We start from the raw sequence: 16,789 nt of genomic DNA on the forward strand, positions 1-16,789 counted from the left end.
TTCAGACATAACCAATGAATATTCAAAATAACATCTCTAGAAGCATTCAATCTTCAAAACATGCATAGTCCAATAGATAGGATAGAGATGTCCTAAAACTTTGGTGTACGTTCAAACTAGTGTTATAATCTGTGCTGCACATGTGAATTATAAATTTTTAAAAATAATTAAAATTTAAAATAAATATATAATAGTTAATAAAAAATTATCTAAAATCCTTACAATGAAACACAATTAAAACTAAGTGCATGAAATTTTTGTACAACTATATAAATGTTAATTCTCATTTAAATTTTTGATTATGCTTGAAAGACGTAGGCATATTTTTCTCTAACATTTAATTTTCAATAATTGTAGTTACAACTCTTTTCAGGACCCTTGCATATGTAATTGAAAATATGCATACTTACTTCAATCCTGTGTTTACATAGGGATGCACATGATTGAATTTATTGAAATAAAGATAAAAAACCAAAATCTATTGTAATTTATCAAAACTTTCTATGAAAGGCACCTAATGTAAATTTGTTTAAATAATTTTTTAATTCATTAGAAAATAAGAAGTCAAGAATAAGATGAATATTTAAAATATTAAATCAGATTATTTTATTATAACAAACTAACAATCGCATAACTTTTTTTAATATTTCTAATAGGAATTAGGGATAGAGTAGAGTTTAAGAAGTAGGTTACATAACTTTTTTAATTTTTTTTCTAGTAAGGATTAGGGAAGGGGTAGAGTTTAAGAAGTAGGCTACATAACATTTTTAATTTTTCTAGCAGGGATTAGGGGAAACCCAAGAATTGTAAATATTAAAGCCTCTATCTTACCCAATGGACCAAGTCTTCTTCAGCATTTTTGGACATTTGTAAGCATACTTATATAAATATTTAATAGTTTCATAACATGAAACATGCTTGCTCACCATATGATTTGATAGTATCCTTTCCAAAACATGCTTAACTTCAATATTGTCGCATAATATTTTCATTTTTCGTAACTTGAACCCACTGAGAAATTATCATTCTTCACCTTTTTTGACCAAAGCTAAAGCTGCCCATCATTACAGTACAAAAAAATAACCTTATGAAATTTGCCAAAAGAAAAAGAAACATATTTTAAATTTTTAGTATATGATACTCTTAAGTGACTATGACACAAATAAGTTATGAAAGACAATTAACATCTCAAAGTTAATACTTGAAACACTAATTATCGTATTGATGTTTCTTTGAAATACATATAGACTTTGAAAAAGAAATAAGAGAAATATGGAAGTTTTTCTTAAATTTAAAAATACAAAAGAAAGCCATTGATAGCAATGTACATAAAGGCCTACCTAAACATGGTGGTAAAATCATTCTATGTTATTTCCAAAAGACATCTGAATACCCAATCACCTCATAAAAGATGAACATAAAAAAAAACACAAAAAAGAATAGTGAGATTTTTTTCTGTCATTTTGAATATGTGAATAAAAGTCATATTGAAACATATAATTGTTAAATATTGTGCATGAAGTAATAGGCAGAAAAGGCCTATAACAAAAAAGAAAAAAGTAAATTTATGCATAAATGGTAATACAATGAAACTTCTCGAAGCTGCCTTTAAGTTATGGATAGCAAGTGGAAAAAAGGATGATAAATTAGTTAGATAGAGAAATTGAGAAATAGGGAAAAGCTTAACCAGTTATTGTTAGATTAATGTAGTATTTAAAGTAATAAAATTTGGATAGAATTTAACTGCTTTGTTGAATTTGAAAGTAGATTAGATTTTGTTAAATTTGGAATTGTTAGATTAACGTAGTATTTAAAGTAATAAAAATTGGGTAGAATTTAACTGCTTTGTTGAATTTGAAAGTAGATTAGATTTGGCAGTAGAATTCGAAATATGTAAAAATAAAGGTTAACTATTAAGTCTAACAGATTGTACTATTAAAATAGATCATAGTAGTATAAAAAAGTTTGGATAGACTTTAATTGGTTTGTTGAACATGAAAGCAAATTAGATTGGAATTTTGGAAGTGAAAATTATTATATTAGAATTCATATAGTAGAATTATATGAAAATTGGACATGTTAACCTTGTATAACATAATATGGTTTGGTATTGGAAAATGTTAAGTGATAAGTTTAAAATTTTTGAAACATTCAAAAAAATATATAAGACACGTACCAAACTGTCACTATTAGAAAACTTCTAGAATATCTCAACTAATAAATGGTGGATTAAGGATGTTCATGGATAAGTTAATTTAACTATGGTTGTAATACCTATATTGATAAGTTAGTTTAAGTACCGTTTTCACTACCTATAGGAATTGTTAAAGTAAAGAATTTTACTTAGACGGGTTTTTCATCATGTGACTTTGACCTTGCTGATTTAAACATTTGAACTAAACTAACACATAAATAGGCTTTTTGATATGTTAGTTTAACCAAACTTTTTCATATCGAATTTAAACATTTGAATAGTTAAGCTTTAGATAACATTAATTGAAGTTATTCAAAAATAAATAGCCCAAAAATCTTGGGAAATGACAGGTCATATTATTGGAAATCTTCTAAAACATATCAACTAGTGAACAATATATAGCATAGATATAGATATAGATCCTATTGGAGGTAAGCTTTTTATTCATACTATTAGATAAAATGGGTAAATTATCCTAAAATTAAGTTTCGGTTGCAAATTAGATGAGTGTAACATCCCACATATAAACTATCCTTGGCATAAAAATAGTACTGGTGGGATGGCCTGTGCGATGTGCAGGGGACTAATATTTCCCATGTTAACTGTATTTTATTGTGTGGGTTTATTAGTATACATCTTTGTTATTATCTAATTCATGCGGATCATTAGGGAATAATTGTTTTTGTTAAGGGATAATTTCAGAAACCTCCCTTGAGGTTTCTGACAATTTCACTCAGCTCCTCCCAATTTTAGAAAATTACACTGACCTCCCTTGATTTTACTATTTAAGTAACATTATAGACCCATTAGGCTAGAATTATACTTAAGTATCCTAAAATACCCTTATGCAATATCGTAACATCAAAAGAAAGTGAAAAAAAGGTTTAGTGATCAATTTAATCAAAAAAAAAGTAACAAACACTTTTATCCAAATTTGCTATACTTCCATGATAATTGTAAACCCAAAACCTCATCAACTGTTCAAGCAAACTCCAATTTAATTCCCAAATTCTATCAATTTTGGTATCACTAAAATCCAAAATTTTACCAAAATCGCACTCCAACTTAATTTCCAAATTCTATCAATTTCGACATCATCAAAATCCCAAACTCTACCCGAATCACTTTACAAAGAGACCATAACCACCACCACCAACTAAAATACCCTCAAAAGCTTCCCGCCCCAAATTAACACTATATTTTGTCTATTAGCTGATCGCACACCTCAAATTATGAACCCAACACCTATCGCATATCATCTTCCTTGAACAGAAGACCTGGCCAACCACTATTGATGTCTATGTCAAAAGCAACCCCATACTCCAATGGCGTTAGGAACAAAGAAACTAATTTTTATGACAAACCACCACCAATACTTGTAAATCAAACAAAAGTGAAACTAAATGAAGATATTAGATTCTAATGCGTAATGAACATAATAGCATAACCTAGAGTCATCCCTTTTTCTCTTCCAACCATAGTCTATTAATTTCATTTTTTTCCCTCTCTATCACAACCATCTTTATTATCTACATCTATTTTGACCATGAAATTTTCATTTGCTCCCTCAATTTGTAATTTTGGAAATTTTGATTCTTTAATATATGCAAATTATAATACGAGAAGAAATAAACAAGAGGGCTGATAGTTAAGTACCACGGAAAGAGAGAAATATACAGGAAATAAACACTTTGGGTAGGTTTGCATGGTGGTGTAATTGATGGGTGAAAGAGACTGTGGGGTTATAGGTAGGAAGGAGAGACTCATAAGAGACAGAAAAAAAGGGAGGGAAAGAGAAAAGAAACTGATGTTAATTAAAGTAGGGTTTGAAATGATGACGAGTTATTGCAAGTTTTTATATTTTCTTTTACTTTTGGTTTGGTTTTTGTATCCCACATATGTGGTAAATTATCTATTAAGTAGAGGGTATTGTAGTCATTTTATTGAACTGAGGGAGGTTAGCGTAATTTTCTAAAATTGGGGCGAGCTAAGTGAAATTGTCAAAAACCTCAAGGGAGGTTTATGAAATTATCCCTTTTGTTAAAGGTTACCAATTATGAAATATATAGAATGCATAAGGACAATAATATATAGAATGCATAAGGGTGATGTTATTTGGATCAGGATAATTAGAAACTCATAAAGTGAATGATTTCCAAAAGAGTGTCAACAAGTATTAATCATTGTTGACACAAAAAAGAAGGGACCCGCAAGTCAATTAAGCACTTAAACTATAGAACTTGACATTGCTAAAAATTAATCACCACTAATTAAGCACGTAACCGAACAAACCCAAGTTAAACGACGTGTCAATCTGATCAAAGCAATCAACTTTCTGACCCCAATCTCTGACAATTTATTTTCACATTCAAATGACAACCCAAAAAAAACTCCATTATAAAAGAAGCGAAATTAAATTACTCTAAACTGAAAAAAAAGCCATTGTTAATTAGCTGAAAATTAAGAAAGTGACCAGCCCTACTCGGCTACTAATATGCATAATAGGAAAAGTAAATTAGATTTTATTTATATACAAATATTCTAGAAATTTAAAATAGAAAATGTGGCAGTATTACTCTAAATGACTGACTAAAATGGAGATTGAAGGGATAAGATGTGCAGGAGTGACAAAGAATACGAAAGCACGAAGACAGGGGAGCACAGTAAATAGGACAAAATTGAACAAAAAAAGGGATTAAAAATTTATATATATCTTTGAACAAATACATTTCGAAAAAAAATTATTTATAATTAAACATAAGTTCCATGATTCTAAACATATAGAGTTCAAGCATTAAAGAGAACCTAATCCTCATGACACTCGGTAAAGTCTATTAAAAAAATGTTGAATGCAAATCCTACATAGCCTTTTTTTTTGTGGAGAATTGGTGAGCTTTATATAAACAAAATATAAGAATTTTCACTGCAACAGTCAACTTCCCCTCCTATCCTCCTCTACAATTCTAAGAAGATCCCGAAAAGAGGGAGGGGATGGGAGTTTGACTCAAAAATAATTTTAATTATCCTGTTGAAATAAACAAAAGGAGTAACCCAGATGACAAATAAGATGAGGAAAGAGACAAGAGAGAAGTAGTAAAAAATTCAGAATAGAAAACTTGTGGCTGGCTCGCTACATGAAGGAGTTCCAAACCACTAAAAATGGAAAGAGTGGAATGACAAAAAAAGGGCAGAAAGTTGATTATAATTGCATTATAACAGGCCATTTGGATAATTGCTAAAGCACATAATACCCTAAAATTACGGTAAAACCAGCAGGAGAGGGCAAAAAGGACAATAGGAGGATAAAAATTGAAGGAAACACATCCATCCACGGAGAAGAAGTAGCTGGAACCAAATGAAGTAGCCCAATTGACAAAAAAGGGCCAACCATTTAGCAAGAATTACGGGATAACTGCTTGACAAAAAGGCACTATTCATAGGGCAACTCTCCCTTTTATATTATTAAATATACTATCATAATGTGACATCAATGAAGAAAAATATTATATACACTGTGTGCAATGTAGTATTATATCACTTATCACCGGTGACTTACCACCTTCATAGTTGCTTGTTTTTGTTGTAGGTGATGCGTCTTATTAATTGTGGTGTAGCCTATTATGTTTTCCATATGATTTGCATTAGTTAATGTTTGAAGTAACTTAAGCTAAATAATTTGCTTAGAACATCAAATTGTTTAGCCAAGTTATGCATCCCTGGCCGTAAGCAGTAGCTTCATCTGTTTTTGTAATAGCTTCCATACTACCAATTTACTAAATCGAATGCTGAACCAGTTTTCATATAAACCATGGCCAACGGCATAGCATTCATACAAACTTACAGGTGCATGGAAAACCTGTTAAAAATAACTCGTGAACCTTCGCAGCCTCAGTAGCATCCGTACTTGGCATTGGGTGCGTTTTATAAACAAAACAACCCCAAAACTTTTCCACCTTTTATGCCTTTTTAGGGTGCAAATAACGCAATTTAGAAATCACAAATGAGGCCTACCCACAAATTTCAGGTGTAGTCATTTAGACGATTGTATTGATTTCACTTTTCATTAAAAAAAATTTTGATGACAAACAACATGTTAGCTCAGCTATAAATAAAACTAGGCAATACCAGGCCAATAACATTCCTCGCCTTACACGAAGAGCTGAAGCAAATGACGTTAATTTATAAAGAGCAAATGACTTAACCCTATTATTGAATGTCTCAGTTGCATCAAAATTTAAGAATGCTCCTCGGCCAATGTATAATGTAGCACAAAAAAAATCTCATAGTGCATACTGATTATAGTTTGCTCTTAAAAAAGGTATCCCAACAACACATCTTAGAGGTACTTTTAATCTGGTGTTGCTGCACCTTGGTTAAGTTCTGCAAATCTCATCCCAACGCGCATCGAGTGCTTCAAGAACTTCTCAGCACAACGGCGTACGCAAGTCTCCTCTTGTTTATCTAAAGTTTTCCGTCGGAAGGTGTCTACACAATCGGTGAAACATCTTTCCACCAGTGAGTTGTACATCCTTAAACTGCACCGTAGTTTCAAGCACAAATCAAACAAGGAATTTAGACTACAGCAACAATATACAAATGTATATCGCATATAGATTTGTATAAGCTATGAATAGCAATTTGACGCGGACATGCTGACAAAGTGTCAAAAGTACTGTCACTTTAAGAATTAGCTCCTCAGCCTAATAAATAGCAGTAATAGAACACTGCCACTAACACTTCGATTGGAAATTAATTGCGCTGAGATATACCTACTATGCATGACTAAGAATTAAAATGAACCCAGGCCTTTAATCCATGGTCTGTCACAACTACATGTTGCAACATGTCCTTCGTATCAAGATAAGTCCTTCACCAAGAAAACATCATTTACAAGTGCAAAAAGCTCATCAACGTTGTGAAAAACTATAAAGAAGAAAATAATTTATCATGTTCTGGTGGGGAAGGTTAAAATACAATTAACCCGTAAGAGGACCCCAGGGGAAAGAGAATGTCAACAAAAGAGAACTACTATCAACAAGCAAACCCAGAGAGAGCTAACAAGTAACAAAGAAATAGTGAATTTTGAATTCTGTCCATGAAAAGTAGGTTTTGACCTCCTCCAAAAGCTTCTCATGCGTCATTATAATCTTGCACTAAATTAGGTTCTTCAAAGCTCCAGCTAGACTCTTGAAGACTTGGACAATCATGTGAACATGGAAAAAAAATGATGCTGATGAATTGCAAATCAGATATAACAATCACTACATAAGAAAAAATACAGGAGAAAAAGTCTGATGATCTATGCAATGCAGAATAAACAATATATATGATGGAAACAATAATATACTCTATCCAACAATTGCCACTACTACCCCTCCCCCAACAAAAAAAAAAATACCCCGACAACCCAACAAAGGTAGAAAAAGTTAAAAAGCTGGGGTTGACAAAAATTAGTACCACATATGCACAAAGATTGAGAGTTCCAAGCATAAAAAGCAACAGGTAACCACAATTCGGTGATGCACACAGAGAAGAACACTCCAAAATCAGAAGTTGCAGCATCAAGAAGCAGAGGAGATCAAACTATGCCTGTCTTGAAGCAAAGCAAGCTGTGCACATCAAATTCCATTACATGTTAAAATTGGCTCATGAAGAAAAAGGAACTACCTGATTTTAGATCAGATTCTCAATTACACTGACATCCCACAGCAGATGCAGAAATCATGAAGAAGATCATTTCACTTTTTAAATAAAGATAACATTTCATTGCAGAAAGCATGTCAATCACAATATAGATCATCCAATTGGCCAAAGCCAATATCCATCCATCAGAAAGCCACCAACTTTTAAAAGAATGAACAAATATCCAGATTGATATGCATTTTTCAATTTGATTTTATACACTAAACTGTTTTATCATGATTTCCTTGTCCAGTTAACTTTTCCAAACTTAAACTCCAGACTATATTATTCAAGATTCTTTGCATATTTGATTATTTGACAGTTAAATCCTATCATTTTGACATATAGACAAAGAGTATACACTCTGTGTCCCAAAGTATAAGTGCTCTTACCTTTGACTTTGGACTTTTTCAGACACATTTATCATGGAAGTCATTTATCTCACATCGAAACACATGATAGGAGTAAGTCGTGATCTAATATGGGGCCTTATCGATTTAAAGGGAATGTTTCAAGTAGTACTGACAACTAGGAAAACAAGGGAGCTGATATGCAATTGGTCAAATTTTAACCATAGCCTACGCTTTCTTGCTGCCCTTTTCAGTCTTAACATGTGTGCCTTGATACATGAAAAGCTTAAGCACATTAACATAAAATTGTATAATAATAATATTAGTCAACTAAGACAATTGCAGGAAAAAGATAAGCATGGCTGAGGGAACAAAAATCTCATAGACACAACCGAAACAGGTTTTTTTCTGAGAATGCAACCCAACCACACATAAAATTCAAAATTTCACCATGCAAGACAAACTAATCTAGTCGAAAAAAATGATAATCAAGATACGACAGGGTAAAATAGGATAAACATTCAAATCTTGGACATTGACCCAAACAAAGAATAAAAGAAAGTGAATATAGCTTATACATCAAGCTATTTGCAAACAATTTTCAGCATCCAAAGAACAGTATTAATTTACACCACCACTACCAGTGAATGCTTCAAATGATTCACGCAAGCTTTTAGCTCAATTGCTTTTCACCAAAACAAAACAATCCAGATCCCACCAGAAAATACAGACTTTCACCACATTGTTTGATCATGGGAAACCAAAAACCCTAAAACCACTAAATTCTCGATCTTTACTTTCAAAGAATAAACAGACAATTTACAGCATCCTGACAACACTATTGTCCTGGACTCAAACAAATCCTATTAGCTAATAAACACCATTATCACTACTAAATCATGCCCTAGCTAATTAATTCAACCTTAAGCGTTTCCTGGAACAAACAAAAAATCTCCCAATTTTACCACATTCATTCATCACTAGGAATGAAGATTGAAGAACATGGTAGTAGCTAGTAAGTAGCAAGTATTTTATGTGGTTGCCTGATGGAATAACTGAATCGTTACTTAAGTTATGATTTACTCATAAACTTCTTTTTTAACTGCACATGGGAATCCACGTACAACTGGATCCCGAAATAAATTCTTTAGTAGTACTAACAAATAACAATGTCCAATCATCATTAAAAAAAAAAAAGAAGAGAATAAGTAGAAGTACAGGAAATATGCAAGTCCATTATTGATTAGTAATCTTCAACTAACTCAAAAAAATTCTTCAGATTATACTAAAATTCTTCTTTTTTTCTACTAAATATTTTTTTACAGAAATATACACTGTTGAGATTCAAGGTGACAAAACAAATCATGAACTACACGAGATATTTGGGTAATATAAAACAGTAACCATTTTGACAAAATCAACCTAGTCTCCTATCTTGGATCCAGATTCTAGAAAATTTTAGAGCTTAAACTGCAAATGGAAGACCAAAAATAAAATGAAATAAATTCCAGAAAATTTTAGAGCTTAAATTGCAGTCAGAAAAATTAATCTGCTCCTCAATTCCCTGTTCCTCCGGTTGTAAACAACTGCAAAAACTGAAAAACTGCAGCTTTCCACCACCACCTCCTCTTTCTCTGGTCGTAAACAACCCAAAACCCCAAAATAATAAAAAGAAAAATCAACCCACTTCACCACATTCACTAACCATTAGAAACAAAAAGGGAAAATTTAAGCACTAAAATTTCAATCTTCATTTTGGAAAAAAAAAAAAAGAAGACAAAATTACCTGTCACGGATTTGGAGTTGATCGATCATAGCCGACATTCGAACCTTATCTTCTTCCGGAAGAGAATCCAAGTCTCCAAGCATGCTCTTGTCCATCTTCTTCTTCTTCTTCTTCCTCCTTTTTCCTTCCCAATTGATTTTCAGAGGTTCCAAAACCCTAGCTAGCTATCCAAGTTAAAAGCTCTGCCAACAACAGCGATTATAATGTGGTAATAGTGTTGGACTGGATTGCTACTCTTGTAATGGGCATTGAAGTGGATTGGGCCTATGCTGCCAATAGTGTCCACCTCCTCACAGGCCTCGACTGTGATTTTTTTGAAGGTTTCTTTTCTTTCAAAGGCCCATACGAAGATATTGGTGAATTGGAATATTGGATGGTGGTGTTGAGGGGCTCCTTTTTTCTTATTATTATTATCTTTCCTTTATTTGTTTTGTTTTTTTTTGTACTTTTCCTTATACCAACAAGTATATAGTTATGTAAAGTATATAATTTGTTCCTTATTTTTTAGGAAAAAGTAAGTTTAATCTCATGAATTTAAAATTTCTTCGTGTTTTACATTCCTACATTTTTTTTCTTTACTTTTCCTTCTTATTTTAGTTCAAGTTTTCTTTTTTGATTTTTCCAATCAAGCTTCTTGTAATTATGCATTTGAATCTAGGGTGATATTGTCATTTTACTACCTTTAACATTAACATGGATGCCATTGCTGATAAGGGGATGAATGTCATTTAGGATAATCTTAAGGGTTAATTGGTAATTTGGTCAAATATTGGGGAAAGTAAATGTCATTAACCATTATTTTAATCATTGTAATGTCATTTTTATTAGTTGTTATGATTTTTTAAATTTGGTTGATTATTAAATGTTAAATTAAATCAACAATCCTTTGCCTTTAGTGTGTTTTTCACTAACTAACATTCATTAATTTTTCACCAAGTCAATTAGCCCGTCTTTAGAAAAATGACAATTTGAATTTGAAATTCATTACAGCCATGTTTGATAATCTAATTCAACATTTAAATTTACCTAATTCACCACTTAAATTTAATAGATTTAGAGCTTCATATGTTTATATGTGTTTAATAACAAAAAATAGAACATCTGAATTAATTAAGTGACACTGAATTTCTTAGACAAACTTGCTTTAAAAAAATAAGTGACAAGCTGTTCACTTATTATTTAATGTGATATACACTCAAATATATTAAATTTAATACTTAATAATTCAATAATTTAACAAATTTAGATTTCAATTTTCAATTTTTAGAATTAACTTTTATTAAATGCATCCTAAGAGTGTGTGGAATGAGGGCTTTGGATGGATTTGACTTGAAATCCTCCACAAAGGTCCTCTACCTTGTTTGATTGATTTAAAAGAGAAGAATTTGAAATCCATCAATTTGGTAGGAGGTATTTGGAAGGTTAGAACCAAAGGAATTGAAATTCCTCCAAATTAGTTGTTATTTCAAATTCTCCCTCTTTCTCTCACACCACTTTTTTCCTCAGAGCTATGCATCTTTGTATAAGCATCCATCATCTCTGATCTGCCTTCATGGCCTGTCGCCATTAAGGTTGTCAGAGATTAAAAACGTGGCTGTCATGGAGCAGGGGCACGGACTGTTGTCACTCAACCTTCATGGCCTACCGCCATTAAGATTGTTAGAGATTAGAAACGTGGCTATCACAAAGTAGAGGCACGAACGATTGTCAGTGACAACTATCCGAAACAATGTAAGAATTTTGAACGGATTGTAATTCAAATTGAACAGCTTGTACATGGGTCTCATGCATAATATTACATCCTTTGTTATAAGGATGTGCAAGCCGTTCAGTTTGAATTACAATCCATTCAAAAATTCTTATACCGTTTTAGCCCGGCTGTCACCATGGTATGTCGTGCTTGTTATGATGGCAGAAAACAGAGAACAAAACCATACTAATATTTAAGTTTTATCTTCTTCTCATTTACTATGGTTTGAGATCCCAATGTGTGTGCGAAGTTGTGTGGGTACGATGTATAGGGGGTAAGCAATCATGAATCTCAAAAACAACCAATGAAGAAGACAGCAAACGGAGGAACGGAAAATTAGAAAATTTATCACTTAGGCCCTGAATTTTTCATTTTTTTCACTTTTTAACCTAATTTATTTGTCAAATGGAGATTGCCCTCATCATCTAGTAATTACAATTAAACGTATGTAAATATTTATTAATTTATCAAGTGTACAATTCAAAGAAACACTCAATCAATCAACTTAATTTTTATTTTATTTTTTAAAATATAAATTAATAAAAGAAGACTAAAAGCCGATAGAATATAATCTAATCCATATGTACTTAGTTTGCAAGTATAATTTAATTCTATTAATGTATGTAACTGATATCATTCATCTATTATCAAGATGTCAAAAAGATAGATGTCCACCTCTATTTTGTTAAATGCATACAATGAATCATATTAACAATATTATGTATATAAATGACGAGGAAGACTTTTTTTAATAAATAAATATAATGTCTTCTTACGTATCTCATTGTTACTATGGCTTCCTATTTGAAAGGTTCATAAATAATATTTTAGGAAAATATGATATGTAATTTTAGTAAATTATTAATTTATGATATGAATGGAACAAAGGGTTACAGGAGGTTTTCAAAAAAAAATATTATCTCATTATTTTATCGACGTTATTAATTTAGCTTGATAGAGATCATTAATTTATCAACTATTAATTTATAGAGTTTTTAGTATACTCATCAAACAAAGTAATTGAATAAATGTGGATTTCAAATGAATTCATCTCAAATCCATTCATTTAAAATTCCTCCTTGTTTTCAAATCCAATCAATCAAAACAGACCCTAAATAGATCAAATTAGCAATAAATTTTGAATGTATTGAGGTCAGGATATGTTTGTCTTGGGACTTCAACTATGTGCATATTGAGGTAGATTTAGTCATTATCATGTGCAGGCAGGAAACACAGCTGCCCATGGATTGTTTTTGCTGAGGTACCGAATTGATTTAATTATTAGGTTATTTTGTATAAGTCTCTCGTTCTGTTTGTGAGGACAACACAATGACTAATGTTCTTTCCAAAGTTGTGGCTCAACCCTCCATGCCACTTATGTTTGCTTCTAAAGTTTATCTTCTTAGAGTTGATAGAGGCAAAATTAGACTCAATAGATTAGATCTATTCGAAAATGTAATAGTTAAGTTTGTTAGTAATTTTCTTCTAAGTTAACATGTACTTGGTGGAGGTAAAAAGTTTATATCCCTCTATTTTGTAATTTTCAATTTACTTTAATAAAATTTGGGTTGACATCCCACCCCTTGTATGGGATTAATCTAAGTTACCATGTAATTTTTGGAGGTAAAATCAAAAAGTTTATGCTCCCTCCATTTTGTAATTTTTGATTTAATTTAATGAAATTTTAGTCCATGTACTGGATTAATTTAAAACACCTATATTATTGTTAATTTGTTTCCCAGTTGAATTCTTCTCAAGCTTTTTTTAATACTAATTTCCTGGAGTTTTACATTTGTTTCCATCTACAATTTTGCAAATGTTTAATTGTTTATCAGCACTATGATTCTGTGAAAAGAGGCTTGGCAAGTTAAATGATACAGTTTGGATGTCAGTTTGTGGTAAATTTTGAAGTGTATTCAACAAATAAAAGAGAGGTGTGGAAAGGTGAAAGGAAGCGTATAGAACCAGGCACGTGGCAGCTCACCTGTACGGAGGATGAAGGAAAGATTTTTAAAATAGCAAGTGTTGATGCGTCTATTACAAGCGCTGTCGGTTTGAAAATGTTGATGGGTCCAATGACCGTATGGCATATTGGTGAAGCTGGCAATGTATAGGGGTGCGATGGAATTGACATAAATAAAAAGGGCCTAGGAAGTAGGCCAAGCAAAAGACGTTGAAAATTAAAATATAAAAAAATAAGTAGCGTAACGAGTACTAAACACAGCGTTGCTGGGGCTAACAGTAATATGTTTGTCTGAAAAGAAATGGTGAGCACAGAAGTGATGAAACAATTTGGAAAAGAAGAAAGCAAAGCAAAATACATAGGCAGGGGTGGCGGTAGGCATAACCTCGGGCAGAGGTGGTCACAGTGGATATAGCTAAGCAAGGACGTTTCAAGGTTGCTGGTTGGCGACAGAAGCTGCAGTGAATGGCTGAATGCGCCGATATAGTGTAGAAGCAGCGGAGGAGAAATCAAAGGTGAGTACTCTCATTCATTACTTTCAAATAGTAAAAAGGAAGGGTTAATAATAGGAAATTTATTTAAACAACGAGTAAAATATGCAACGTCTAGCATCGTGAAGATTACGTTTGTGGTAAGACCTTCCATTGAAATACATAAACATGGCAATGATAGAAAAATAAGGATTAAGAAATGCTGCCCTAAGACCCAGCGCCTTTGAACAAAGAGGAAATGATACAAGAAAATTATCCCTGCTTATTTGTTCACCGAGCATTGTGTACTCTTCGCCAAGCCCAGCACCTCTAAAAAATGTACATCGACTATCGTTAGAAAAAATAATGAACCACACACGTGCACCATCCATTTGGTATGATTATTTTTCCAACTTGTGACATGGTGGAGGAAACGCAGAGTGGAAGCCTGAGGATGGACGGTGGTGGCAAAAGAAGTTTATTTGACCTTAATTTGAAACCTGAATGTGATAGAGATACAGATACCCTAGAAGGTGGTGGTTCAAGTGGAGGACATCAAAATGAGGAGGCAGATGAATTGGTGGGTGCAATAGGCGTGGATGATGTAATGATATTAACATTTGACACGGAAGAAGAAGCTGAAAAATTCTGTATTTTGTATGTAAAACTAAGCAAATTTGGGATTCGTAAAAGTAATGGCAAACGAGATGCGGATGGCATTTCAAGATTTTGAAAATGGCTATGTTGTTGTGAAGGATACAGGGATGAAAACTGGTTTAAGTACGAAGACCGCAAAAAGGAAGCAAAACCAATCACAAGAATCGGGTGTACGGCTTGCTTTCGCTTGAAATATGACATAGAATCGCTGAAGTATGCGGTGGCATCGTTCATTATGGAGCACAATTACCCACTGGCATCAGAGGCAAGTATGCAACATATTAGGTCTCATAGAAAAATCATTTATGTAGACTATGCTCATGCCAAAGTTTGAAGATGGTTGGGGCCAGAATCTATCAGATAATGAAACATTTTGTTATCCAAGCCAGAGGGTGCGGTAACATGGGATTTTACATTAAGGATCTGTATAATTGAATGGATGAGAAACGTAGAAAAGATATTTTTAATGGCGATGCAGAAGGCACACTTCAGTTCTTGGCAGCGAAGAAGGATGGTGATGACATGTTCTTTTATAAATATTATGTAAATAACGAAGGAAGATTGGCAAGGTTGTTTTGGGTAGATTCTAAATCTTGGATGGACTTCAGTACATTTGGAAATGTGTTGGTGTTTGATATGACATACAAAACAAATAAATACCGCAAGCCACTAGTTGTACTAGCAGGAGTAAACAACCATTTGAACAGTACTATTTTTGGATGTACACTGCTATCAGATGAGAGGATTGAAACATATGAATGGATCCTCAGTACATTTATAGAGGCTACGGATGGTGAAAAGGCAATAGTAGTGATGACAAATAGGGACAATGCAATGCTAAGAGCCATAAAGAATATTCTCCCTGACGTTTGTTATAACCTATGTTTGTGGCACTTGCATAGAAATGCATCGAGTAATATTCGATGTGAGGAGTTCAATGACAGGTTGTTTAGCCTGATGGCAAAAAAGTGTAGCATACAGGAGTTTGAGGATCAACGGGTTCGCTTAGTTAAGGAATGTGGGGTAGGAGAGAATGACTGGGTAAAAAAGATGTATTGCAGGAGAAGGTTATGAGCATAGGCCTATTTACGCGGCCACTTTTTTGCATGTATGAGAAGTATTCAAAGGTGTGAGAAAATGAATACTTTTTTGAACGAGTACTTGAATGATAAAATGGGGCTATATGATTCGTTAGAAGTTTTGTTTTGTCAATAGCAAGAGCATGGCTTCGATATACTGAGAGCAAAGTAGTTCACACAAGCAAAAATGCAAAACCAGTGTTAACCACAATTCTGGCCGAACTGGAGAGCAGCGCAGCGGAGGTGTTTACAAGGTGTGTGTTCTTCATGGTGAGGAAGCATTTGAACAAGCAAGGGCTTTTAATTTATGAGGGTTGGAACGAGGAAGGAGAAAGTCGCACATATTATTACTCAAAATGTTGTGGACATAAAATAAGTTGGACGGTGGATTATGATAGGTCCACGGAGAAGCTAAGCTGCTCTTGCATGAAATTTTGAGTCAAAGAGAATTCCTAGTGCTCATATGTTTCGCGAGATGGTGGTAGAAAGAATACACAGGATCCCAAAATCATGTATTTCAAAGCGGTGGACGATGGGAGTGAGAAATAATAATGGGAGGATAGCATTTGTTGCGCCCGAACAGATGACACAAATCTCCAAATATGGTACTTTAAAGTCCAGCTGTAATAATATGTGGTACTATACCTCCTACATGGATGACGAGTTTAATGAACTGCAGCAGATGTTTGACAAACGTTTGGTAGAGCTGAAGGAGAATGGATTAATAGAGGATACAGGGGAGACGGATTTGTAATGGATTCAAGAGTGAGGACTGATAGAAGTAGAGAACATTTGGAGTGTTAGACCCGAGGCTAACTTGGGCTAAAGGTGATCACAAGCAACCAGAAGCAAAGAAGA

General features: G+C 33.1%; 2 protein-coding genes across 2 annotated transcripts; one reads left to right on the forward strand and one right to left on the reverse strand.

The window, feature by feature from the left end:
* Positions 1–6,354: 6,354 nt before the first annotated feature.
* LOC113711084 (mitochondrial import inner membrane translocase subunit Tim9) lies at positions 6,355–10,212 on the reverse strand. The gene is made up of 2 exons (XM_027234229.2): positions 10,013–10,212; positions 6,355–6,729 (listed from the first exon to the last, which is right to left on the reverse strand). Exons 1-2 carry the CDS (start codon positions 10,105–10,107, stop codon positions 6,543–6,545), a joined length of 282 nt encoding a protein of 93 aa, XP_027090030.1. The 5' UTR covers positions 10,108–10,212; the 3' UTR covers positions 6,355–6,542.
* Positions 10,213–15,287: 5,075 nt separating this feature from the next.
* On the forward strand, positions 15,288–15,926 carry LOC140015246 (protein FAR1-RELATED SEQUENCE 4-like). Its single transcript, XM_072067168.1, has one exon. The coding sequence runs from the start codon at positions 15,288–15,290 to the stop codon at positions 15,924–15,926; it is 639 nt and encodes a 212-aa protein (XP_071923269.1).
* Positions 15,927–16,789: the final 863 nt, after the last annotated feature.

This window comes from Coffea arabica, chromosome 10e, assembly GCF_036785885.1.
Source record: "Coffea arabica cultivar ET-39 chromosome 10e, Coffea Arabica ET-39 HiFi, whole genome shotgun sequence".
NCBI classification, from domain to species: Eukaryota; Viridiplantae; Streptophyta; class Magnoliopsida; order Gentianales; family Rubiaceae; genus Coffea; species Coffea arabica.

Coding starts and splice junctions, on each gene's coding strand:
- LOC113711084 (XM_027234229.2), bottom strand. CDS start 10,107: ATGGACAAGAGCATGCTTGGAGACTTGGATTCTCTTCCGGAAGAAGAT. Junction 6,730..10,012: donor CAACTCCAAATCCGTGACAG/GTAATTTTGTCT, acceptor ACTACGGTGCAG/TTTAAGGATGTACAACTCAC.
- LOC140015246 (XM_072067168.1), top strand. CDS start 15,288: ATGGATGAGAAACGTAGAAAAGATATTTTTAATGGCGATGCAGAAGGC.